At 47.0% G+C, this 27,023-nt stretch overlaps 1 protein-coding gene across 4 annotated transcripts in view; it reads right to left on the minus strand.

Moving 5' to 3' along the window:
* LOC141074258 (uncharacterized) overlaps positions 1-27,023 on the minus strand; it is a 114,843-nt gene that overhangs the window by 15,609 nt on the left and 72,211 nt on the right. For all 4 annotated transcript variants that reach the window (XM_073561880.1, XM_073561878.1, XM_073561879.1 and 1 more), the window contains one exon: positions 19,718-19,811. In XM_073561880.1, coding sequence (XP_073417981.1) covers positions 19,718-19,811 — 94 coding nt within the window. The remainder of the gene's footprint in view (positions 1-19,717; positions 19,812-27,023) is intronic.

A 27,023-nucleotide genomic window follows, 5' to 3' on the forward strand; every position in this document is an offset into this window, starting at 1 on the left:
TGGTGGGTTGACTGAAAGGGCCTGTAAGTCACTAACTCTACGTGCCGACGTTAGAGCTACCAAAATGATGGTTTTTAGAGTGAGATTTTTAGTTGAAATCTGCTGTATGGGTTCAAACGGCTCTTTCGTGAGGGCTTCCAGCACCAGATTTAGATCCCATGGAGCTATTTTCGGTAAGGAAACTGGCCTAGATCTGTGGCAAGATTTTATAAACCTGGCTACCCATCTGTTTGCCGCTATATTGCAATTGTATAATGCACCCAGCGCTGAAACCTGTACTTTGAGGGTATTAACCGCCAGGCCTAGCTGTAGGCCTGCCTGCAAGAACTCCAAGATGGACTCGATTGGGGGTTCTTGACCTAACGGTTTTCCCAGGAATTGTAGGAATTTTTTCCACGTTCTGCCATATATGTTGGTTGTTATTGGTTTTCTACTTTTCATTAGAGTAGTCACCAACCCCGGGGAAAACCCTTTATCTCTCAAAAGTGACCTCTCAAATTCCACGCCGTCAGATGGAGCCCCTTGACTTGTTTGTGGAATATCGGCCCCTGAGCTAACAAATCTGGAATCTCTGGTAGTACCCACGGGTCCGAGAGAGACATCATTTGTAGTAGAGAAAACCACGGTCTTTTTGGCCAGAACGGGGCTATGAGGATTACTCTGGCTTGCTCGTCTCTTATCTTTTTTACTACTGCCGGGATTAACGCTACTGGGGGAAAGGCATAGCTCAGCTTGAACAGCCACGGGATTTGTAGAGCGTCCACTGCCCACGGGTTGTCCCCTGGGTTTAATGAGCAGAACCTTCTCACTTGTCGGTTGCTTTTGGTGGCAAAGAGGTCGATTACTGGCTGTCCCCATAACTGTACTATCTTCTGGAATATTACACGATTTAAGGCCCACTCTCCCTGTTTTAACTTGTTGCGGCTTAGAAAGTCGGCTTGAACATTTTCTGTCCCTTTGATATGCAGGGCTGTTAGGGAGGTTAGGTGTTGCTCTGCTTTGAGGAAGATTCTTTTGGCTTCGTCCATTAGGGAGTTTGACCTTGTCCCTCCCTGGTGGTTGACATACGCCACTGCTACCCTGTTGTCTGACATAATTCGGACGTTTTGGCCCTGTAACATGGGAATGAATGCCTCTAGGGCCCTGTTTATCGCTCTCAACTCTCTTAAGTTGGAGGAAGCCTTCTGCTCTATGTGAGCCCAGGACCCTTGGGCCATATGTTCTCTCAGGTGTGCCCCCCATCCCGAGGAGCTTGCGTCCGTCAATATTACATCGGACACGGGCCTGTGCCACAAAGTTCCCCCTGTTAAATTTGTGTCGTCTAGCCACCAAGTGAGAGAGTTTTTCCCCCTTTCGGAAAGTTCCAGCTTCCCTTCTAAACGCCCTTTCAATCGTCTCTGGGCTGACAAGATTTCCGCCTGCAGTTGTCGGGTATGATACTGTGCCCAGTTGACCGCAGGGATACAGGCTGTTAGCGTGCCCAACAGGGACATTGCCCTTCTTAGGGTCATGTGAGGATGCTGTATTGCCGTAAGGGTCATTTCTCTCACCTTCTCTAGTTTTTTCTCTGGCAAGAGGCAAACTTGACGGTCGGAGTCCAAGACGAAACCTAGAAACGTTTGTTTCCTTAGGGGTTGAAGTTTTGATTTTTTTAAGTTTACCATCCAACCCAGTCTTTGCAGGGTCTCTGTTATCTTCTCTACCTGATGTGCGCAGTGATGTTCTGTATTGCCAATGACCAGAAAATCGTCCAAGTAAGGCACCATAATCACATTGTGGATTCGAAGGAAAGCTGTCATTTCCGCTATTACTTTTGTAAAAATCCTTGGTACTATGGAGATGCCAAACGGAAGAGCTGTAAATTGAAAATGCCTGAGGTCGCCCTGGATGTATAGGGCTACCCTCAGGTATTTTTGGTACTCTTGGTGCATCGGGATATGGTAATAGGCATCCTTCAAATCGATTACGGCCATGAAGCAGTTGTGGTGTAACAGCTTTATGGCCGAAGTCACTGATTCCATTTTGAATGTTTGGTTCTTGATCCATTGATTGAGGCGCCTGAGATTTATTATCGTTCTGAAGGAAAGGTCGGGTTTTTTTTATTAGGAAGAGGGGAGAATAGAACCCCCTTCTTTCTTGATCTTTCGGGACCTCTACCAGAACTTGTTTCTCCAATTGTCCTAAGATTTCTGTTTCTATGGCTGATTGCTCTCCTGGTTCCTTCCTGACGGGGGTCACCACAAATGAAGCTCTTGGATACTGGAAGAAGGGGATTTTTAGGCCATTCTTTATAATTTCCAGGATCCAATTGTTGGCCGATATTTTCTCCCATTCTTGGGAAAAGAGCCTCAATCTTCCCCCCACAGGAGAGCTGGTGTCATTGCGGGGATTTTTTGGCGGTTGAGGTATTTCCCCCAAACATAAACCCTGGTTCTTTTTTCCTCTTGTCGTCCCACCTTTTCCGTTCTCCCGGGGGACGGCCTCGATTGAACCTTCCCCTCCGAAAGGGCGGTCTCCTTTGATCACCCATGAATCTGGGGAAGCCCTTTTTATCACCGGCTTTTTCCAGGATGTCATCCAGGTCTTTTCCAAACAAGAACTGCCCATCACATGGTAACGAGCATAATTTTGCCTTAGATTGAATGTCCCCAGGGCAGCCTTTGAGCCATAACGCCCGTCTTGCGGCGTTCGACAGCCCCGCTGCTCTTGCCGTTAACCTCATCGAGTCGGCGGAGGTGTCTGCCAAGAAGGCGGCAGCTCCGTGTAGTAGGTACATTTCACCTAAAATTTTCTCCCTTGGTATTTTGGAGACCAATTTTTCTTCCAGTTGTTGCAACCAGACCATTAATGACCGGGCTGTGCAGGTGCCGGCTATTGCTGGTTTTAGACCGCCTGCCGCTGCCTCCCAAGTGTGCCTTAGGTATGAGTCCGCTTTTTTATCCAAGGGATCTCTCAAAACCCCTGAATCCTCCAGGGGCAGGGCCGACTTCTTGGAAGACCTAGACACTGCGGCGTCAATCTTTGGGACCTTGTCCCAGATGTCCGTGTCCTTAGCCTCAAAGGGGTATCTTCGCTTTGAAGAGGAGGGAAGGCTACCTGACTTCTCCGGTTTCTTCCACTCTCTCTCGATTAGGGCCTGAATCTTGTCATTGACCGGAAAGGTACGCTTTTTCCTTTCTTGTAGGCCGCCAAACATCACATCCTCCAGTGATCTCTCTACTTTCTCCTCCTGAAGCCCCATAGTGGATCTGATGGCTTTAAGGAGGGCGTCCGTATCTTCTATGGGAAAGCAAGGTCTGCCCCCCGTATCACTGTCTGAGGATGAAGATGACCCGTGCTCAACTTGATACTCCGAAGAGGAGCCTGACGAGGAACTCGGGGAGGCTTTCCTACTCTTACTTTTCTTTTTTAATAATTTTTTAAGTGAGCCCTGTACCTCCGACTTAATTATTGATCTGAGGTTTGTTGCCAGGCTCGGTGCCTCTTCAGCCATAGTCCGCTGGATACAGCTGACACATAAGTCCTTTTGGTAGTCTTTTGCTAAAGGGCTGTGGCATATGGCACATACTTTATTTTTCTTTTTGCATGTAGCTTTTTTGCCTCCCTAAAAAAAGAAAAGACATAGGGAGCCCTATTACACCATTGTCTACATTCACGGAGATCACTCACCACCCAGGAAAGACCGATACCGGGCTCTGGGGCTGCGAAGGAGCGTGCGTTCTACGTTCTTTTGACCTCGAGGAATCCCTCGATCGGTGACTTGGACGGCTGCTGCTTTTGCCGCTCGAGCGGCTCTTGTGACCAGAAGCTTGTGATGGGGGCAGAGACAATGGGGACGGTGAGCGATCCTCCTGAGACGCCATTGTCACCCCTGCAGCCGCTTCTGCTCCTTCTTTAAAGTGAGTGCCCCTCATTACCCCTCCCCCCGCGACCGCCAGCCGCTTCTCCTGGCCGGCGTCGCGCCCGGCGCCATGATCGTCGCGTCCTGATGATGTCAGCGGTCGCGCTCCCAGAATCCTCTGCGCCGCTGACGTCGGACGCCGGTCTCCGCCCCCGGCTTCCCCTGCAAGCAGACGAAGGACGGGCGCGCGCGCAGGGGGAGGGCGGCACGTGGAGGAAACTCCGAAGGGAGGACATCGGGACGTGCCCGCACGAACCCGGGGCCCGGATCAGGCAACACCCCGGGGACTGCGCTACCAGCTGCCGACGTCGCAGGTAAGTCAGCCCTGCAATTTAAACGCCGGGACGGCCCTGGGTCTTTCATCCTGACAGGCGCCGCCGCTGTCAGAGGGATTCCTTTCCAGGACAGGAACCTACTGAAACATAAGGGGCGGCACCTCTCCCCCGCTTCAGTTGGGTTCCTGTCCTGGAAAGGAATCCCTCTGACAGCGGCGGCGCCTGTCAGGATGAAAGACCCAGGGCCGTCCCGGCGTTTAAATTGCAGGGCTGACTTACCTGCGACGTCGGCGGGGCGGATCCCTCTCTCATGTGGTGCTGTCATGGGTGAAGGGAAAAAAGTACCTTCATAACCTCTCCATGGTATCCTGAAGGAGTAAGAATACTTCGAAAGGTAGCTTCATAACCTCTCCATGGTCTCCAGGAGTAAGAATACTTCGAAAAAACCTTGAGATTAAACTGCATTGTACCCTCTATTGAATTTGACTCCTATATTGATACTATGCCAGCAGCGCAGGTTACCAGCTAAACCCAAACCGTTCAACAAAAAGTTGGCTCTATCGTGCTGTGCAGCAGCTGGAATCCTTGCCTCAAACGCTGAGTGATGAGTCTTACACAACCATATCAGGTGAGCAGTACCGCCTTGCACCCAACACCCCATTGCCCTTTTATCTTCCCGCAGCCATTTCCAAGATTTTTGGTTAAGCAAATTAATTCCCCTTGCTCAAAAAGAACAACATAACCACAAACACCAGGAGGTAGGTACACAGTTTGCAAATGTGGCAACAGCTTACAGTATACTTGTGGGGTGAGCGGTTGCTAAATACTATTTTCCCTCCGTCTTTTGATTAACCCCTTTAACCACGAGGGTGGTTTGCACGTTAATGACCAGGCCAATTTTTACAATTCTGACCACTGTCCCTTTATGAGGTAATAACTCTGGAACGCTTCCATGGATCCCGGTTATTCTGACACTGTTTTTTCATGACATATCGTACTTTACGTAAGTGGTAAAAAAATTTCGATATAACTTGCGTTTATTTGTGTAAATAACGGAAATTTGGTGAAAATTTTGCAATTTTCAAACTGAATTTTTATGCCCAAAAAACAGAATATGTGACACAAAATTGTTAATAAATAACATTTCCCACATGTCTACTTTACATCTGCACAATTTTGGAAGCAAAATTTTTTTTTTCTGGTAGTGAAGTTATAAGGGTTAATAGTTGACCAGCGATTTCTCATTTTTACAACAAAATAAAAAAAAAAAATTTTTTAGGGACCGCCTCACATTTGAAGTCACTTTCAGGGGTCTATATGGCAGAAAATACCCAAAAGAGATACCATTCTAAAAAACTGCACCCCTCTCATGCTGATCAAAACCACATTCAAGAAGTTTATTAACCCTTCAGGTGCTTCACAGGAGCAGAAGCAACGTGAAAGGAAAAAATGAACATGAATGAAATTAACTTGTTATTCACAAAAATGATCTTTTAAAAACAATTTTTTTTATTTTCCAAAGGGTAAAAGGAGAAAATTGACACCAAACGTTATTGTGCAATTTGTCCGGAGTACGCAAATACACCATGTATGGGGGGAGACCACTGTTTGGGTGCATGGCAGGGCTCAGAAAGGAAGGAGCGCCGTTTGACTTTTTCAAACTAAAATTGGCTGGAATTGAGATCGGACGCCATGTCGCATTTAGAAAGCTGCTGATGTGCCTAAACAGTGGAAACCCCCCCACAAGTGACCCCATTTTGGAAACTAGACCCCCTAAGGAACATATCTAGATGTGTGGTGAGCACTTTGAACCCCCAAGTGCTTCACAGAAGTTTATAACGTAGAGCCGTAAAAATAATCATTTTTTTCACAAAAATGATCTTTTCGCCCCCAATTTTTTATTTTCCCAAGGGTAACAGGTGAAATTGGACCACAAAAGTTGTTGTCCAAATTGTCCTGAGTACGTTGATATCGCTTATGTGGGGGGGAACCACTATTTGGGCACACGGTAGGGCTCGGAAGGGAAGGAGCGCCGTTTGACTTTTTCAAACTAAAATTGGCTGGAATTGAGATCAGACGCCATGTCGCGTTTGGCGAGCCCCTGATGTGCCTAAACAGTGGAAACCCCCCACAAGTGACCCCATTTTGAAAACTAGACCCCCTCAGGAACTTATCTAGAAGTGTGGTGAGCACTTTGAGTACCCAAATGTTTCACTAAAGTTTATAATGCCCTGGCGTGAAAAAAAAATATATTTTTTTTTTCCCACAAAAATGATTTTAGTCCCTAATTTTTAATTTTCCCAAGGATAACAGGAGAAATTGGACCCCAAAAGTTGTTGTCCAATTTTTCCTGAGTACGATGATACCCCATATGTGGGAGAAAACTACTGTATGGGCACAGGTTGGGGCTCGAAAGGGAAGTAGTGACGTTTTGGAGTGCACACTCTGATGGAATGGTCTGCGGGCGTCATGCTCCGCTTGCAGAGCCCCTGATGTACCTAAACAGTAGAAACCCCCCACAAGTGACCCCATTTTGGAAACTAGACCCCCTAATGAACTTATCTAGATGGGTGGTGAGAACTTTGAACCCCCAAATGTTTCACTAAAGATTATAATGCCCGGGCGTGAAAATATAAAATCCTATTTTTTCCCACAAAAATGATCTTTTAGTCCCCAATTTTTAATTTTCCCAAGGGTAAGAGGAGAAATTGGACCCCAAAAGTTGTTGTCCAATTTGTCCTGAGTACACTGGTACCACACATGTGGGAGAAAACTACTGTTTGGGCACACGTCGGTGCTCGAAAGGGAAGTAGTGACGTTTAAGAATGCAGACTTTGATGGAATTGTATGCTGGAGTCATATTCCGTTTGCAGAGCCCCTGATATTCCTAAACAGTAAAAACCCACAAGTGACATGATTTTGGATACTAGACTCAAAGGAACAAATCTAGATGTGCCCCAACAAATCTACTGTTTCCGGTAAAGTAAATTAGTAGTGCATGGAGGTGTGGTACAATTTGAAGCAATCCTTCATACACAGGTCAGGTTTTTCGGGGCATTAATAACTGGTGTCCTTGCGTATTCCCCTTTTGTAACACACTCAGCACCATTTTAGCGGCTTACCTGTTCTTCCGGTTGGCGGGACCACCCTCGGAAAATGCTGACCTGGTACAATACGAGCACCTTCAGTTCCAGAAATACCGGGGCCCGCTCCTTCCAGAGTGCCAAATATCAGGGCCTTAACCATTACGTCCTGGAACTGAAGGTAAGATGTATCAGTGTGGCGTGCACATCGTGACTGCAGGAAAGAGTTGAGCATGGCCATTTGGACGATGTGCATGGCCAGCTTTTTGTACCACACCTTGGCCTTTCTCAAAGCATTGTACGGTTGGAGGAGTTGATCAGAGAGATCAACGCCCCTCATGTTTTTGTTGTACCCCAGTACACAGGTCGGTTTGCTGACCTGTGTAGAGGTACCCCGTACAGTGCTGAGGGCGCTGCCATCACCGTGTATGGGGGTCAAGGGAAAGACATCCCTCTTGTTCTTGTACTTGACCACCAGCAGGTGGTCGCTACATTGGGCTCTGCTCTTACTTTTTTCTGAGCATCTGCCAACGAGCATTTTTGGGAGGCCTCTCTGATTTTTGCGGACAGTATCGCAGGCTGCTGTACCTCACGCAGAGAGGGATTTGTAGAGTGGGATGCTGGTATAAAAGTTATCGGTGTAAAGGTGATAACTTTTATCCAGCAGTGGGTGCACCAAATCCCACACAATTTTCCCACTCACTCCCAGGACAGGGGGACTCTCAGGGGGTTCAATCCTGGTATCCTTCCCTCTGTAAACTCTAAACCTGTAGGTGTACCCTGAGGTACTCTCACACAGTTTGTAGAGTTTGATTCTCCGTACCTAGCCCTCTTGCTGGGCAGGTACTGACGGAATCACATCCTTCCCTTAAAATGAACCAAGGACTCATCCACGCAGATGTCCTTTTGGGGCACGTACACTTCAGCAAACTTTTTGTTGAAGTGTTCGATGACTGGCCAAACTTTGAACAGACGGTCAAAGCTGGGGTCATCTCGTGCGGTATAATGCAGAAATTTGTGGATGGCCTCAAAATGCGTCCGGGCCATGACCATTCGAAACACTGGAGTGTGATATAAAATATCAACACTCCATTATTGCCGAAGTTCTAGCTTCTTCAGGATCCCCATGTGGAGGACCAGGCCCCAAAACTGCGTCATTTCAACTGCCTCTACAGGAGACCAGTTAGAAAATGATGAACGCTGGTTTTGTTCCAAAAAGGAGATTTTTGTGTACTCACCGTAAAATCTCTTTCTCTTAGCCTTTAATTGGGGGACACAGAACCGTGTTATGCTGCTGTCCACTAGGAGGCGACACTATGCATAATCTGAAAAAGATTAACTTTGGCTCCGCCTCTGCAGTATACACCCCTGGACGGCGTCAGCCTTCTCCAGTTTTGTGCAAAAGCATTAGGAGGAATATACTAGAAACATAACTATGCCTGTAAAAAAAGGCTACTATAAACAGGCTCAAACAACAATATGAGAACCCAACCGTAACAACGGCCCGCAAGGGCAACAGGGTGGGAGCTGTGTCCCCCAATTAAAGGCTAAGAGAAAGATTTTACGGTGAGTACACAAAAATCTCCTTTACTCTGTCGCCTTATTGGGGGACACAGAACCGTGGGACGTCCCAAAGCAGTCCCTGGGTGGGAAGCAGTGGACGAATATTGTGCTGACAGTCCTCTAGACTTGGGGTACTGCCGCCTGCAGGACCCGTCTACCTAGGCTCGCATCCGCTGAGGACTGGGTATGCACTCTGTAGTGTTTTGTAAATGTGTGCAGGCTAGTCCAAGTGGCTGCCTTACACACTTGATGTGCTGAGGCTTGATGCCGAATGGCCCAAGAGGCCCCTACCGCCCGCGTAGTGTGCCGTGATACCGGCCGGAAGGGGAGAATTGTTGAGGCGGTAAGCCTCTTGAATGGTGAACTTGATCCACCTAGCAAGGGTTCCTTTGGAAGCCGGTAGGCCCTTGCGAACGCCTTCTGGAAGAAGGAAAAGTGAATCAGACTTCCAGAAGGGAGCAGTCCTAGACACGTAAATACGCAATGCCCTGACAAGGTCAAGCGTATGCAGAGCCTTCTCTACCCTATGAACGGGAGCCGGGCAAAGAGACAGTAGTGATATTTCCTCATTGAGGTGGAAGCTGGACACGACATTCGGAAGGATGGTACTGTACGGAGAACCACCTTGTCCTGGTGAAAAACCAGGAAGGGTTGTCTGCAGGAAAAGAGCTGAAAGTTCAGATGCCCTGCGTAGCGAGGTGATTGCCACCAGGAAAAACCACTTTCTGTGATAGAAAGCGGAGTGAGACCACCTTAAGGGGTTCAAAAGGAGGTGACTGTAGTGCTGTCAAGACCAGGTTGAGATCCAACGGACGTTTGTAGGGGGGAACCAATCGGGAAACCCCTTGGAGAAAAGTCTTCACTTGCAGCTTGTTAGCAATACGCCTCTGAAAGAGCACTGAGAGCGCTGACACCTGGCTCTTCAGCGAGCCTAGGGATAGCCCGGCGTCCAGGCCTGACTGAAGGAAACCGAGGACCTTTGGAAGAGAATAGGGAAGAGGAATCTGCCCACGAGAGTCGCACCATGTGAAGAAAATCTTCCAGTTACGATAGTAAGTCCTGGCTGGAGTTGGCTTTCGAGCCCTGATCATGGTTTTAACAACGTCCGGTGAAAAACCTGCTTGGGTCAAAACCCATGTCTCAATGGCCACGCCGTCAAATTGAGAGCCCCTGAGTTCTGGTGGAAGAACGGGCCTTGTGACAGGAGGTCGGGACGTGTGGGGATACGCCAGGGGGCGTCTGCTGTGAGTTGCACGACGTCAGCGTACCATGTACGCCTGGGCCAGTCTGGAGCGATCAGAATGGTGGGAACACCCTCTTGTTTGATCTTCCTCAGGACTCTGGAGATCAGGGGGAGGGGTGGAAAAAAGTACAGAAGCTGGAACTGGGTCCAGTCCTGAACCAGGACATCTGCTCCGAGCGACCGTGGATCGCGCGTCCTGGTCATGAAATTGGGAACCTTGGCCTTGAGATGGGATGCCATCAGATCCACATCAGGGGTCCCCCAACGATGACAGATCTGACAGAAGACTTCGGGATGGAGAGACCATTCCCCCGAGTCCATTCCTTGTCGGCTGAGATAGTCGGCTTCCCAGTTGTCCACACCCGGAATGTGGACCGCGGAGAGTACCGACCTTGCAGCCTCCGCCCATTGTAGGATACGCGTTACTTCGTTCATCGCCTGGATGCTGCGGGTGCCGCCTTGATGGTTCACGTATGCCACTGCCGTGGCATTGTCCGACTGTACTCTGATATGAGAGTCTGCCAGCAAGTGATGGAAGGCTTTCAACGCCAGGAAGATGGCCCGAATTTCCAGGATGTTGATGGGCATGGTCGATTCCCTTGGTGACCACCTGCCTTGCGCTCTGATGTAGGTGCACCGCGCCCCAACTCATAAGGCTTGCGTAGGTGGTCAAAACTTTCCATTGACCGGAGAGAGAGGATTTTCCCCTTGCAAGCGAGGTTGGCTTGAGCCACCAGTGCAGGGACCTCCTGGTGTTTGCTGATAACCGGAACTCCATGTCGAGGGAGAACGGATTCCTGTCCCAGGACTTGAGGATGGCCAGTTGAAGGGGTCTGAGGTGAAACTGGGCAAATGGTACCGCCTCCATTGCTGCTGCCATCCTGCCAAGTACTCTCATGGCATACAGGAGAGATCTGGGGGACTTGCGGAGGAGTGTGTGAACTCCCAGACAGAGAGCCAGTGCCTTGTCCCTGGGGAGGATCACCAGACCCTTGGAGGTGTCGAATAGCATCCCCAGGAAGGTCAGAGACTGACTCGGGGTAGTCAAGGACTTCTGTAAATTGACTAACCATCTCAGGCGCGTCAGAGTGTCGATCGTGATCGAGACGTTGACCTCGCAGTCCTTGAGGGTGGGGGCCTTGATGAGAAGGTCGTCCAGGTATGGAACGACTACTATGCCTCTGGAGTGCAGAACGTCCATGGTAGCTGCCATGACCTTTGTAAATGTTCTGGGAGCCGTGGCGAGACCGAACGGGAGGGCCACAAACTGGTAATGGTCTTGGTTGATTGCGAATCTGAGAAACCTCTGATGGGCGGGAGCAATCGGTATATGCAGGTATGCGTCCTGTATGTCTATGGAGGCAAGATATTCTCCTTTTCCATAGACGCAACGATTGACCGGAGGGATTCCATGCGGACGTGACGAACTCGAACATACTTGTTGAGTTGCTTGAGGTCTAGTATGGGTCGGACGCCGCCTCCCTTCTTGGGCACCACGAACAGATTGGAGTAGAACCCTCGGAAGCGCTTTTCTGCTGGGACTGGCACTATGACTCCTGCTCGCAGGAGGGAAGAAACCGCTTGACGGAAGGCCTGAGCTTTGAGCGGCGATTTTGGAGGGACAGAGGGAAAAAAACCTGTGCGGTGGGCTGGTAGTAAACTCGATTTTGTATCCTGAAGACACTATTTCCTTGACCCACTTGTCTTCTGTAATAGGCAGCCAGACCTGCTGAAAGAGTAGCAGTCGTCTGCCTACAAGTGGGGTGTCTTCCAGAGGGCATGAGTCAGGATGAGGGAAAAGTCTGAGGTTTTCCTCCTTTAGGTTTTGCCTGGCTTGTCTTTGATTGCCAGTTCCTGTCCGGCCTCTGTGCCGCACGTGTGTTGTCCCTGCGGGGGGAACGATTACGGTTTTGTGCTGGGCGTGAGACGGACCAACCTGAAGAATTCCGAAAGGATCGGAAACGAGATTGATTACGCCTTTTAAACGTGCGTTTTGGTCTTAGTTGGGGAAGTACTTTTGCCCCCGTAGCATTGGATATCATTGTATCCAGCTTTTCACCGAAAAGACGGCCACTGAAGTACGGGAGATTTGTTAGGGACTTTTTTGAGGCCGCATCCGCTTTCCATTCTCTTAGCCAGAGAATACGCCGGATTGTGATGGCGTTTGATGCTATTTCCGCTATTCCTCTTGCAGAGTCCAACGCTGCATGGACCATGTAATCTGCCACCCCTGCAATTTGCACCGCCAGCTGAGGATTTGAAGCTTGAAGGCCCTTTTGCAATAGATCAGCCCAAGCCATGATGGCCTTGGCTGCCCAAACTGAAGCAAATGCGGGAGCCAAAGAGGCACCTGCCGCTTCAAAGATTGAACGAGCCATGCGTTCGACTTGTCTGTCTGCTGTGTTCTTGAACTGTCCTGCAGCGAGAGAAGCGTTTGTGCTGCCAGCATAGAGACTGGAGGGTCCACTTCAGGCGAATCTGTCCAATCCTTGGTGTCTTTCTGTGGAAAGGGGTAATTTGCTTCCAAATACTTGCAATTGGCGAATTTTTTCTCAGGCTGCAAAAAATGCTTAGAAAGGATTTTTTGAAATTCCGGGTGATTAGGGAAGACCTTCGATGGTTTCTGAACACTTTCAAAGGAAATCTTGTGTTCTAGTGCTTCTGGGGTTGGATCTGAAATGTCCAGCACCCGAAGGATGGGAGAGACGATATCCTCAACTATTGCAGTATTGCTAGGGGGACAGAAGACGAGATAATTCTCTGTTTCGTTGTCTGGGTTAGAGTCACATATGCCTTCCGAGTCTGTGGTCGGAAATCGTTGCGGAGATCCGCATTGTCTGTCTGTCAGGGGACGGACTAGGTGACCTGGAGCCACTGTGTCTCTCCCTGGAGGGGGACGACCGAGTGCTATGTGAGGACGCAGATGAATGCGACCTGTGGTCGGAAGTGGCATGTCCCCGAGATTTAAACGCATGACCCCGGCCCTGCTAGAGCGGGCTGGTCTCCCATTTGGGTTCCGGCCAAGGCTCAAGCTGCTTAGCGGCCGCCACCTGACGAATGCAGTCACGCTAGGCCTAGAACGGCCGGTGGCCTGGGTAACGTTCATAGCCGAGACATGACCCTGCAAAGCCTGCAGTAGTGTAGAGGTCAGGCTATGTATGGACTGTGTTATAGACTGCAACATCTGAGTAGCCCATTCCGGTATGGAAGAAGACGCAGAAGCGTTGGTTCTGACCCAGTGTTTTGGACACAGTCCCGGCAGTGTGGGTCCGTGCTGCCCCTGGGGAGTGGTCTTGCAGGCTGTGCAGAATGCTCTTGCCTGGTTTTCTTCCTTGAGCCCGGCATCATGCACAGAGGCTGGCTAGCAGGGGTCCTACAGGGGCTATGCAAAGGGGAGAACTTATAGGTAATATGAATGCACAGCTGAGTAAAGAAAACCCAGCTGTGATCTTACCCCACCAGTGTGCCCCTAAGTCCAGCGCCGACAATTCACAGTCCTGTGCCCCCCGGAGACTGCTGTATGGCTGTCAGCTATGTTTCCTGCTGCAGCAAGATGGCCACCGGGATTCTGAGGTGGAGGGGGAAGGGGGCGGAGAGCTGAAAAGGGCGCGCTGAGCTATGTAAAAGCACGCCCTTCCTGCCTCGATCCGCCCCTTCTATGACACTGCAGAGTGTCATTTTCGTCATCCGGGGGGCGGGCCAGGGGGCGGGAATAGGGCCCAGAAGGGCTCCAGGACGGCGCGGTTGTCCAGGGGGGGGGGGGTCGGATTCAAACCAGACCCCCCCGGATTGAACGGCAGGCTAGCGGTGGGGTTATGAGTGCGAACTAGGCCCTGTGGGGGGTCCCTTTGAGGCGCTATGCAGCTGGTGCTGCCACAGAGACAGGGGCGCAGGGAGCCCTGTCTCTGACAAGTGCCATGCCTGCCTGCACCTCCCCCGGTCCCAACAGGAGCCCGCAGCTGGGCTGGGGTCCCTGGACTTGTAAGTGGCCGAATGGTGCCTGATACAGGCCCTACCTGCGGTGTCTCAACCTAATGCCCCCAGAGGGGGATTAGGGAGGGTGCTGCTGTCACCGTCAGGGGGCTTCATCCTATCCTCGACCTCAACCCAGAGCCCAAGGGAACTGGGGAAGGAGGGGGGTTCTCGACTTCGAGCCAGTACCCGAGGGACTGGAGAAGGAGCGACATGGGGAATAGCCGTCTCGACCTCAACCGGGTACCCCTTAATAGGGGACCGAGGAGGAAGCCATGCCGGGAGTCTCGCTGGGGACCCGCTTTTCTTCATCTGTAATCCGTTGAAGAGAAAAAAAAAAAAAAAATCAAGGAAAAAAACTGAGTAAAAACTCTTAGGTGTGCCTCCTTGCGACACTAAGCAAAAACTGGAGAAGGCTGACGCCGTCCAGGGGTGTATACTGCAGAGGAGGAGCCAAAGTTAATCTTTTTCAGATTATGCATAGTGTCGCCTCCTAGTGGACAGCAGCATAACACGGTTCTGTGTCCCCCAATAAGGCGACAGAGTAAATTGACAAGCGTATAAATTAGTTTGCTCCACCATGAGGTTAACAAAATCCTCAGAGAAAAAGACTTTGAAAAAGTATATTTCTGTGAGGCCGGTGGTGTCAAACTTGATTCCTGATTCTGCCACAAAATCAGGAATGAGTGGCTCGTAATTTTCGGGAGGGTGAGGTCCATACGGGGTGCGCTGGTTCAGCTGCGGGAATGGTGGGCGCTGCCTCATCTTCTGTCCTGGGGCGTCTGCATGGCGGCTCCGCAGGTCCCGAGGAGGAAGATGAGGAGGAGGAGGAAGAGGATGAAGAATCCGAAAAGTACAGAAATGTGGGATCCTCTCCCTCACTATGAGTGTCGGAGGCAAGGTAAGAATATGCCTCCTCCACTGAATAGCACTGTTGGGACGAATTTGACGGGCTGGACATTTTTTGTGTGAATATGGTGCGTTGTGTGTACTTTATTGATAACTGTACGTGTGTATTAGTGTAAACTATTCTGAAAAGAAAAAGCTAAAAGAAAAAAAGCAAATAGGGAGAAAAAAATGCCTGTGGAAAAAAAAAGTCTAAAACAGCAGGTCCTTGCTCTGATAAGTGAACTGCGTGTCACCTAGAGTGGCGACACGCGTCGGGTCTTTGGTCCAGCCTGCCCCACTCCAATGCACAGTGACACCATCTGCAGCAAGATGATGCTGCAGGTCTTTGGAGGTGGTCTGTGGATTGTCCTTGACTGTTCTCACCATTCTTCTTCTCTGCCTTTCTGATATTTTTCTTGGCCTGCCACTTCTGGGCTTAACAAGAACTGTACCTGTGTTCTTCCATTTCCTTACTATGTTCCTCACAGTGGAAACTGACAGGTTAAATCTCTGAGACAACTTTTTGTATCCTTCCCCTGAAAAGCTATGTTGAATAATCTTTGTTTTCAGATCATTTGAGAGTTGTTTTGAGGAGCCCATGATGCCACTCTTCATAGGAGAATCAAATAGGAGAACTACTTGCAAGTGGCCACTTTAAATACCTTTTCTCATGATTTGATACACCTGGCTATGAAGATCAAAGCTCAATGAGGTTACAAAACCAATTTAGTGCTTCAGGAAGTCAGTAAAAAGTAGTTAGGAGTGTTCAAATCAAGAAAATGATAAGGGTGCCAATACTTTTGCACCGGTGAAATTTTGTTTAAATGCAGATTGCACATTTTCTGTTAGTACAATAAACCTCATTTGAATCCAGAAATATAACTGAGTCCATCAGTTATTAGATATATGAAACTGAAATACCTGTTGCAAAAACCAAAATTGTTATAAAGAAAAAAGGTTAACATTAATAGGGGTGCCCAAACTTTTACATATGACTGTATGTACCTCATTGTGATTAAGAGTATGCCAGAGCCATATAACTGTTGGTATTGTTTCAAGTTATATTTGGGCCTGTGATATTTCATCTATTTAATACTGTATATACCTGCATTATTGACCTCTCTGATTTATTTGTATTTTTCACAGTACATTAGTGTGCTCTCAAAAACCTCAATTTTTGTGCATTGGTTTACATGGACCTTGGGTATATGACATTTTCTCTGCCAATTGTGATAGTGTGTACCAGGGTGGTTGCTCTATTAAGAGCTGTGTATGTCTTTTTGATGTGTCACATATGTGGCTGTTTTTAATGTGTGTGTTGTTTTTTGCTGTGCTTAATTTAATAAAATAAACATTGTAACATACATGCTAATTCCTATTCAGGTTGATCCCCGATTTGTGGCCTATTCTTTCCTGTTTTGACTCACTTATGAAAATTCGGCGGCTGCTGGATGTGAAGCACAAAGGGGGGGGTGAAAAAAAATGGAAAATGTGCGCAAAGAGGGAGTAAAAGGAGGGGGTAAAAAGAGGGGGGAGGGGGAAGGGGGGATGAAGATAGATTGGGCAGGGATCAGGTAATACTTACAATTTTAGTGTCTCTTTTTTCTTTCTTCGTTCTTCAGCAGGAATTGTGGTGTTACAGGCTGCTGTGGAGCCACAATATCCAGCACAGGAGCTCTTGCTGTGTGTCCGCTCTGCAGGAATCCTCAGCTAGAGTGAGGACCCCTGCAGAACAGTCAGACACGTCATTGTAAGGTGACAGACAGGTCACAGAGCGGTCACACCGCTGTTGTGACCTGTCATTGGCGGGATCGAATGATCACATCGATCCCACCAAAACTGCTGGCCCTGGTGACCATGGCAACTGTCTAGGATCGGCGCTCACAGCTTCGATTCCTAGGCAGGTCACAGCCGGGTCACCAGCAGGGCACAGAGCGGTCACAGCGTGACCGCAGCTGTGCCGTGACCGCTCTGTGCCCTGCGATTGGCGCGATCGACGATGACATCGATCGCGCCAACCAGCTCCTGCAGGCACTGATGGACCTGTCCTAGGATCCGGCCTAGGATCGGTGCTATTACAGCACCGATCCGGGCCGGCAACGGCAGGGCACAGCGCAGTAATACCGCCGCTGTGCCGTGTGATTGGTGCGATCAGGCCAATCCGGGGGGGGTTTTCGCCAGTGCCTGGCACAGGCCTAGGATCGAGTACATCGGTATTTGATCCTAGCCTGAGATCTCATTGTTTCAGCCAAGGCTGCAGAGAGAGAGGCTGCAATTGGCTGTTCAAAATTCAACAGCCAATCACAGTGCTCAGGAGGCCGGGATTAGAGCCCGGGAGGCCGACACCATCTTCAGAATTTTAATGCGATCACCGCGACTTAAGTCGCGGTATCACATTAAAGGGCATGACGTCCATGGTCATATGGGCCCGGGTCATCTGGACGGGATAGTACGTCAAATGTCAGAAAGGTGTTAAAAAAACATAGCCAAGAATGCTTGAAGGTATTTGTTATGCAATTTCTCCCAAAAGTGGCAATACCCCACTGCAGGGCATGGACGGAGAAAGCGCCACTGACTTTTGGAGCACAAATTTGTCTGGAATGGATTGTGGATGTCATGTCCCATTTGCAGAGCCCCTGAGGTGCCAACACATCAGATCACCCTGCAAAGAATTCATCCCAGGATGTAGGGAGCATTTTGAACCCACATGTGCTTCATAGAATTTTGTAACATTGGGACATGAAAATAAAAAATTATGTTTATTCAACAAAAATGTTACTTTAGCCCTAGATTTCTCATTAAGCTGTAATAAGAGAAAGTGGACCCAAACATTGTTATCCTATTTCTCCAAATTTTCTCTCAATTTGTAATTCAATTTGCTAAACAATACACTATATATGGTGGGAAACTACTGCACATAGCAGAGCACGGAAGAACTTCATTCTTTGGGTCGGTGCGATTACAGCAATATCAGGTTTATATCGGGTTTTTACGTTTGGTTGCTGTCACACACTTTTTTTTTTTTTGCAAGAACAAGTTTTTGCATCGCCATATTTTGAGAGCTATAATTTTTACACATTTCAGCCCACAGAGTCATGTGAGGTCTTGTTTTTTGTGGGACGAGCTGACGTTTATTGGTATCATTTTCGGGCAAATGACATTTTTTGATTGCTTTCTATTCTGATTTTTGTAGAGGCAGAATGAACAAAAACCAGCAATTCAGGAATAATTTTTCTTTCTTCGTTTGGTGTGTGGTAAAATTGATAACGCAGTTTTATTCTTCGGGTCAGTACGATTACAGCAATACCTCAGATATATCTTTTGGCGCTTTTACCCAATAAAAACTATTTTATAGAAAAAAAATAATTATTTTTGCATTGTTTATTCTGAGAGCTATAACTTTTTATTTTTCCGCTGATGGGTCTGTATGGTGGCTTATTTTTTTCGGGACAAGATGGCGCTTTCAGTGATACTTTTTTATTACCATTTGTCTTTTTGATTGCATTCCACTTTTTCCAAGCAGTATGATGATAAAGTATAATTTGTTACTTTTTTGTGTTTTTTACGGCGTTCACTGAAGGGGTTAACCAGTGTGACACTTTTATAGATCGGATTTTTACGGACGCGGCGATACCAAACATGTACTTTTTTGTTTTATTTAATTTTTCTACATAAAGTATTTATTACACCACAGAGATATAATTGAGTTCAAAAATGCCCAAAAGGTGATTGTTGCATAATCAAAATATGAAATACACACAAAATGGTATTTTGTGCAAAAAAGTATGAATATTTTATTAAAGCCCCCCGAGGAAGCCCTTTGTGTGCGAAACGCGTAGGGGCGTTGGTAGGACCCTCGGTATTACCACTATGGGTAAGAAAACTTTCTATGACATGTGCTGATGGCTGAATAATAAGTGCTCAGGATTAGTATATAGGGTTAATTGACTTGCCACTGAGCTTTGTGATGGTGTATACAGGGATTTCCACTAGAAAAGATACTATATGGATATGTTAAGATGGAACTTGGGGATATTCCCTCTCTTTTAACCCGTTCCTGTTTGCCAATATTCACCTGATCATGACAATACATGTATATTTTTTACCAGCTGTTCTGACCATGTTGTCTTTCACCACGTACTGACTCATATTTTGTACTTACTGATATTTTAAATGATTTAATGGTTTAATAAAATATTCATACTTTTATGCACAAAATACCATTTAGTGTGTATTTCATATTTTGATTATGCAACAATCACCTTTTGGGCATTTTTTAAATCAATTATATCTCTGTTGTGTGCTTTAATACTGAGTTGCCCCTTTTCTTTGGACTTAAGTCTGATAAATGATCAATTATAGGCATGATATTTTGTATTCAATAAAAATGTATTTATTAGTGGATTTTTTTATTATTATTTTGTAATTTTTTTTTACATTTTTTTTAAAAAAAATGCATTATATGTCAGTTTCATAATGACATATAGCCTCTTAGACCCTGTCAGTCCCAGAGGCGTTGCTTAGCCTTGGGTTGTCAAAGCACCCCACGATCACTTAATGGTGATCCATCTAGATCCACGGTCACTATTGAACACAGGCATTTGGAGGGTTAAACAGCCAGCAATGGAGCTGGCACCGACACTGGATGTTGCTGAAAGAGAGCGGTTGCCAGTTAAGTCGAGCTCCTGGCAATAATCATGCCTGCATGATTACCAAGACTAACCTGTACTCCTTCCCAACTATGAAGTCAAAATGTCAATACATTCAATACCAGCTTTCTTAAATGACTCACCTGGTCTAGCACCTAAAGAAATTTTATCCTCCTCTTCTTTAAATTGCAGATCGCCTTCACCACCATCAATTATTACAATATTCAGACTGGCATTCTAGATTATACACAAAAAATGTAATCAGTACAATAAGGAGTGGTACTATGTATATTTAAACAAATACTAAATGTGGAAATATGGGAAATTAATAACTACTTTGTTCTTAATTAGTCTAAAAAAAATAACTCCTGACAAAAAACTCCTTCACGGCAATGGTGTATGTCAGTTTATACATGCCTTTTCCTGTGTACAGCGGCCATTTGCTGCACAAAGGAGCACACTGGAGTGCACAGCTGCTATACAGCAGAGAGGGAGATGAGAGAGCACACGGTGATATCGGGCACATTCTCATCTCCCTCTCCTTTTAGAGCACACGGTGACATCGGGCACATTCTCATCTCCCTCTCCTTTTAGAGCACACGGTGACATCGGGCACATTCTCATCTCCCTCTCTTTTTAGAGCACACGGTGACATCGGGCACATTCTCATCTCCCTCTCCTTTTAGAGCACACGGTGACATCGTGCACATTCTCATCTCCCTCTCCTTTTAGAGCACACGGTGACATCGTGCACATTCTCATCTCCCTTTCCTTTTAAAGCACACGGTGACATCGTGCACATTCTCATCTCCCTCTCCTTTTAAAGCACACGGTGACATTGGGCACATTCTCATCTCCCTCTCCTTTTAGAGCACACGGTGACATCGTGCACATTCTCATCTCCCTCTCATTTTAAAGCACACGGTGACATTGGGCACATTCTCATCTCCCTCTCCTTTTAGAGCACACGGTGACATCGTGCACGTTCTCATCTCCCTCTCCTTTTAGAGCACACGGTGACATCAGCACATTCTCATCTCCCTCTCCTTTTAGAGCACACGGTGACATCGGGCACATTCTCATCTCCCTCTCCTTTTAGAGCACACGGTGACATCGTGCACATTCTCATCTCCCTCTCCTTTTAGAGCACACGGTGACATCGGGCACATTCTCATCTCCCTCTCCTTTTAGAGCACACGGTGACATCGTGCACATTCTCATCTCCCTCTCCTTTTAGAGCACACGGTGACATCGTGCACATTCTCATCTCCCTCTCCTTTTAGAGCACACGGTGACATCGTGCACACTCTCATCTCCCTCTCCTTTTAGAGCACACGGTGACATCGTGCACATTCTCATCTCCCTCTCCTTTTAAAGCACACGGTGACATCGTGCACATTCTTATCTCCCTCTCCTTTTAAAGCACACGGTGACATTGGGCACATTCTCATCTCCCTCTCCTTTTAGAGCACACGGTGACATCGTGCACATTCTCATCTCCCTCTCCTTTTAAAGCACACGGTGACATTGGGCACATTCTCATCTCCCTCTCCTTTTAGAGCACACGGTGACATCGTGCACGTTCTCATCTCCCTCTCCTTTTAGAGCACACGGTGACATCGGGCACATTCTCATCTCCCTCTCCTTTTAGAGCACACGGTGACATCGGGCACATTCTCATCTCCCTCTCCTTTTAGAGCACACGGTGACATCGTGCACGTTCTCATCTCCCTCTCCTTTTAGAGCACACGGTGACATCAGCACATTCTCATCTCCCTCTCCTTTTAGAGCACACGGTGACATCGGGCACATTCTCATCTCCCTCTCCTTTTAGAGCACACGGTGACATCGTGCACATTCTCATCTCCCTCTCCTTTTAGAGCACACGGTGACATCGGGCACATTCTCATCTCCCTCTCCTTTTAGAGCACACGGTGACATCGTGCACATTCTCATCTCCCTCTCCTTTTAGAGCACACGGTGACATCGTGCACATTCTCATCTCCCTCTCCTTTTAGAGCACACGGTGACATCGTGCACACTCTCATCTCCCTCTCCTTTTAGAGCACACGGTGACATCGTGCACATTCTCATCTCCCTCTCCTTTTAAAGCACACGGTGACATCGTGCACATTCTTATCTCCCTCTCCTTTTAAAGCACACGGTGACATTGGGCACATTCTCATCTCCCTCTCCTTTTAGAGCACACGGTGACATCGTGCACATTCTCATCTCCCTCTCCTTTTAAAGCACACGGTGACATTGGGCACATTCTCATCTCCCTCTCCTTTTAGAGCACACGGTGACATCGTGCACGTTCTCATCTCCCTCTCCTTTTAGAGCACACGGTGACATCGGGCACATTCTCATCTCCCTCTCCTTTTAGAGCACACGGTGACATCGGGCACATTCTCATCTCCCTCTCCTTTTAGAGCACACGGTGACATCGTGCACATTCTCATCTCCCTCTCCTTTTAGAGCACACGGTGACATCGGGCACATTCTCATCTCTCTCTCCTTTTAGAGCACACGGTGACATCGTGCACATTCTCATCTCCCTCTCCTTTTAGAGCACACGGTGACATCGTGCACATTCTCATCTCCCTCTCCTTTTAGAGCACACGGTGACATCGTGCACACTCTCATCTCCCTCTCCTTTTAGAGCACACGGTGACATCGTGCACATTGTCATCTCCCTCTCCTTTTAGAGCACACGGTGACATCGTGCACATTCTCATCTCCCTCTCCTTTTAGAGCACACGGTGACATCGGGCACATTCTCATCTCCCTTTCCTTTTAGAGCACACGGTGACATTGTGCACATTCTCATCTCCATCTCCTTTTAGAGCACAGTGACATCGGGCACATTCTCATCTCCATATCCTTTTAGAGCACACTGTGACATCGTGCACATTCTCATCTCCCTCTCCTTTTAGAGCACACGGTGACATCGGGCACATTCTCAGGTCTGCTTTGGTCTGTGTTCTCCACTTGGCGTTATCAATGCTCTCTGGGTTATGGGGCGACCTTCTTGACTGTCTACGGTGAAGTATCAGATTGCCTCTATTCACATCTTAGTCTGCTCTCACTCAGTTTACTCATTGTTGTTTGGGTGAGTACTTTAGGCTTAATGCTATTGTGCAGGGGTCAGAGGCATTTTGGGCTATGCCCTATTAACTAACTATGTCCTTACCAGATTCAGTTTTTATCTCCTGCTGGTCAGGTGTGAATGTTATCATGCAATATGTCTAGCAGTGTTTTTCAATATGATATTATGCATTAACTCTGTATATTAAGAGATTTTGTAGCCAGTGGAGACTTTCTTGAATATTATATTCTTGATTTTGGATCAATAATGTATGTTCTTGTGGACATTTTTAAATGTTTTTAAACATGTGTATGTTTTTTCTGGTCTGAAAATAAAAACTTTGGTATTTTTTCATATCCTATGTATAGTGGCCGCACACTGCACACAGGATCATAAAGCACTGAAAGCCGTCCATGACATGAGGGATGAGAATGTACACAATGTTAGTGTGCAGTGCACGCTAACCTTCCTCTTCTGTATAGCATCTGTACGCTCCTGTGTATAGAGGCCGCTCACTGCACACAGGATCATAAAGCACTGGAAGCCGTCGATGACATGAGGGATGAGAATGTGTGCAATGTTAGTGTGTGCAGTGCACACTAATCTTCCTTTTCTGTATAGCATCTGTAGACTACTGTGTGATCCTCTGTATAGTGGCCGCTCACTGTACATAGGATCATAAAGCACTGGAAGCCATTGATGACATGAGGGATGAGAATGTGCACAATGTTAGTGGGTGCAGTGCACGCTAATCTTCCTCTTCTATATAGCATCTGTAGACTCCTATGTACAGTCATATGTAAAAGTTTGGGCACCCCTATTAATATTAACCTTTTTTCTTTATAACAATTTTGGTTTTTGCAACAGGTATTTCAGTTTCATATATCTAATAACTGATAGACTCAGTTATATTTCTGGATTCAACTGAGGTTTATTGTACTAACAGAAAATGTGCAATCTGCATTTAAACAAAATTTGACCGGTGCAAAAGTATGGGCACCCTTATCATTTTCTTGATTTGAACACTCCTAACTACTTTTTACTGACTTCCTGAAGCACTAAATTGGTTTTGTAACCTCATTGAGCTTTGAACTTCATAGCCAGGTGTATCAAATCATGAGAAAAGGTATTTAAGGTGGCCACTTGCATGTAGTTCTCCTATTTGATTCTCCTATGAAGAGTGGCATCATGGGCTCCTCAAAACAACTCTCAAATGATCTGAAAACAAAGATTATTCAACATAGCTTTTCAGGGGAAGGATACAAAAAGTTGTCTCTGAGATTTAACCTGTCAGTTTCCACTGTGAGGAACATAGTAAGGAAATGGAAGAACACAGGTACAGTTCTTGTTAAGCCCAGAAGTGGCAGGCCAAGAAAAATATCAGAAAGGCAGAGAAGAAGAATGGTGAGAACAGTCAAGGACAATCCACAGACCACCTCCAAAGACCTGCAGCATCATCTTGCTGCAGATGGTGTCACTGTGCATCGGTCAACAATACAGCGCACTTTGCACAAGGAGAAGCTGTATGTATGGGAGAGTGATGTGAAAGAAGCCGTTTCTGCAAGCACGCCACAAACAGAGTCGTCTGAGGTCTGCAAAAGCACATTTGGACTAGCCAGTTACATTTTGGAAGAAGGTCCTGTGAACTGATGAAACAAAGATTGAGTTGTTTGGTCATACAAAAAGGCGTTATGCATGCACTGTATTGTTGACCGATGCACAGTGACACCATCTGCAGCAAGATGATGCTGCAGGTCTTTGGAGGTGGTCTGTGGATTGTCCTTGACTGTTCTCACCATTCTTCTTCTCTGCCTTTGTGATATTTTTCTTGGCCTGCCACTTCTGGGCTTAACAAGAACTGTACCTGTGTTCTTCCATTTCCTTACTATGTTCCTCACAGTGGAAACTGACTGGTTAAATCTCTGAGACAACTTTTTGTATCCTTCCCCTGAAAAGCTATGTTGAATAATCTTTGTTTTCAGATCATTTGAGAGTTGTTTTGAGGAGCCCATGATGCCACTCTTCATAGGAGAATCAAATAGGAGAACTACTTGCAAGTGGCCACCTTAAATACCTTTTCTCATGATTTGATACACCTGGCTATGAAGTTCAAAGCTCAATGAGGTTACAAAACCAATTTAGTGCTTCAGGAAGTCAGTAAAAAGTAGTTAGGAGTGTTCAAATCAAGAAAATGATAAGGGTGCCCATACTTTTGCACCGGTCAAATTTTGTTTAAATGCAGATTGCACCTTTTCTGTTAGTACAATAAACCTCATTTGAATCCAGAAATATAACTGAGTCCATCAGTTATTAGATATATGAAACTGAAATACCTGTTGCAAAAACCAAAATTGTTATAAAGAAAAAAGGTTAATATTAATAGGGGTGCCCAAACTTTTACATATGACTGTATATTGGCCGCTCACTGCACACAGGATCATAAAGCACTGGAAGCCGTCCATGACATGAGGGATGAGAATGTGCACAATGTAAGTGTGTGCAGTGCACGCTAATCTTCCTCTTCTATATTGCATCTGTAGACTCCTGTGTATAGTGGCCGCTCACTGCACACAGGATCATAAAGCACTGGAAGCCGTCCATGACATGAGGGATGAGAATGTGCACAATGTTAGTGTGCGCAGTGCACGCTAATCTTCCTCTTCTGTATAGCATCTGTAGGCTCCTGTGTATAGAGGCCGCTCACTGCACACAGGATCATAATGCACTGGAAGCCGTCGACGACATGAGGGATGAGAATGTGCACAATGTTAGTGTGCGCAGTGCACGCTAATCTTCCTCTTCTGTATAGCATCTGTAGGCTCCTGTGTGATCCTGTGTATAGAGGCCTCTCACTGCACACAGGATCATAAAGCACTGGAAGCCGTCGATGACATAAGAGATGAGAATGTGCGCAATGTTAGTGTGTGCAGTGCACGCTAATCTTCCCCTTCTGTATAGCATCTGTAGACTCCTGTGTGATCCTGTGTATAGTGGCCGCTCACTACACACAGGATCATAAAGCAGTGGAAGCCATCCATGACATGAGGGATGAGAATGTGCACAATGTTATTGTGTGCAGTGCACGTTAATCTTCCTCTTCTGTATAGCAACTGTAGGCTCCTGTGTATAGAGGCCGCTCACTGCACACAGGATCATAAAGCGCTGGAAGCCGTCCATGACATGACGGATGAGAATGTGCACAATGTTAGTGTGTGCAGTGCACGCTAATATTCCTCTTCTTTATAGCATCTGTAGGCTCCTGTGTATAGAGGCCGCTCACTGCACACAGGATCATAAAGCACTGGAAGCCGTCGATGACATGAGGGATGAGAATGTGTGCAATGTTAGTGTGTGCAGTGCACGCTAATCTTCCTCTTCTATATAGCAGCTGTAGACTCCTGACTCCTGTGCGATTCTGTGTATAGTGGCCGCTCACTGCACACAGGATCATAAAGCACTGGAAGCCGTCGATGACATGAGGGATGAGAATGTGTGCAATGTTAGTGTGTGCAGTGCACGCTATCTTCCTCTTCTGTATAACAGCTGTAGACTCCTGTGTGATCCTGTGTATAGTGGCCGCTCACTGCACACAGGATCATAAAGCACTGGAAGCTGTCGATGACATGAGGGATGAGAATGTGCACAATGTTATTGTGTGCAGTGCATGGTAATCTTCCTCTTCTGTATAGCAGCAGTAGACTCCTGTGTGATCCTGTGTATAGTGGCCGCTCACTGCACACAGGATCATAAAGCAGTGGAATCTGTCGATGACATAAGGGATGAGAATGGGCACAATGTTAATGTGTGCAGTGCACGCTAATCTTCCCCTTCTATATAGCACCTGTAGACTCCTTTGTGATCCTGTGCGCAGCGAGCGGAGCTCTTGACCACGCCTAGGGAGCACCTAAGCACCTTCATTTACATATGTAATAAAACTGTCTTTATATACAACACATTCACAAACATCTATAGTGATAGTATGAGTTTTATAGAGGCTAAATAGTTTAATTTCAGTTTTGGGACGTGACAGACTCCCATTAAAATTAGCTCACACACTTCGCTTCCATAACGTCATAAAATACTGTTGAAAGCACTTGAACATTAAAATACTTTTTTGCTTAAAATACTTGTTTTTCTGTCTTCTGAGACCAAGTAGCTTTTGCTCCCTCCCAGCACTTACATGATCACCTGTAGAGGGAAGCTCTGTCAGCGCTTCGTACACTGTATGCACTGTGCTTGTTCAGTATTAAGCAGACGTGGTAATAAACCATTTCTGCCTTCTCTATGGGGAGTTCAGCTGTGTCTGACAGATGGCTCCCCACTCCTGCAGTGGCTTAATCCCCATGCAGCTGGTGACCCTA

This window comes from Dendrobates tinctorius, unplaced genomic scaffold (genome assembly GCF_039654945.1).
Source record: "Dendrobates tinctorius isolate UK_male_01 unplaced genomic scaffold, ASM3965494v1 ptg000331l, whole genome shotgun sequence".
Classification (NCBI taxonomy): domain Eukaryota; kingdom Metazoa; phylum Chordata; class Amphibia; order Anura; family Dendrobatidae; genus Dendrobates; species Dendrobates tinctorius.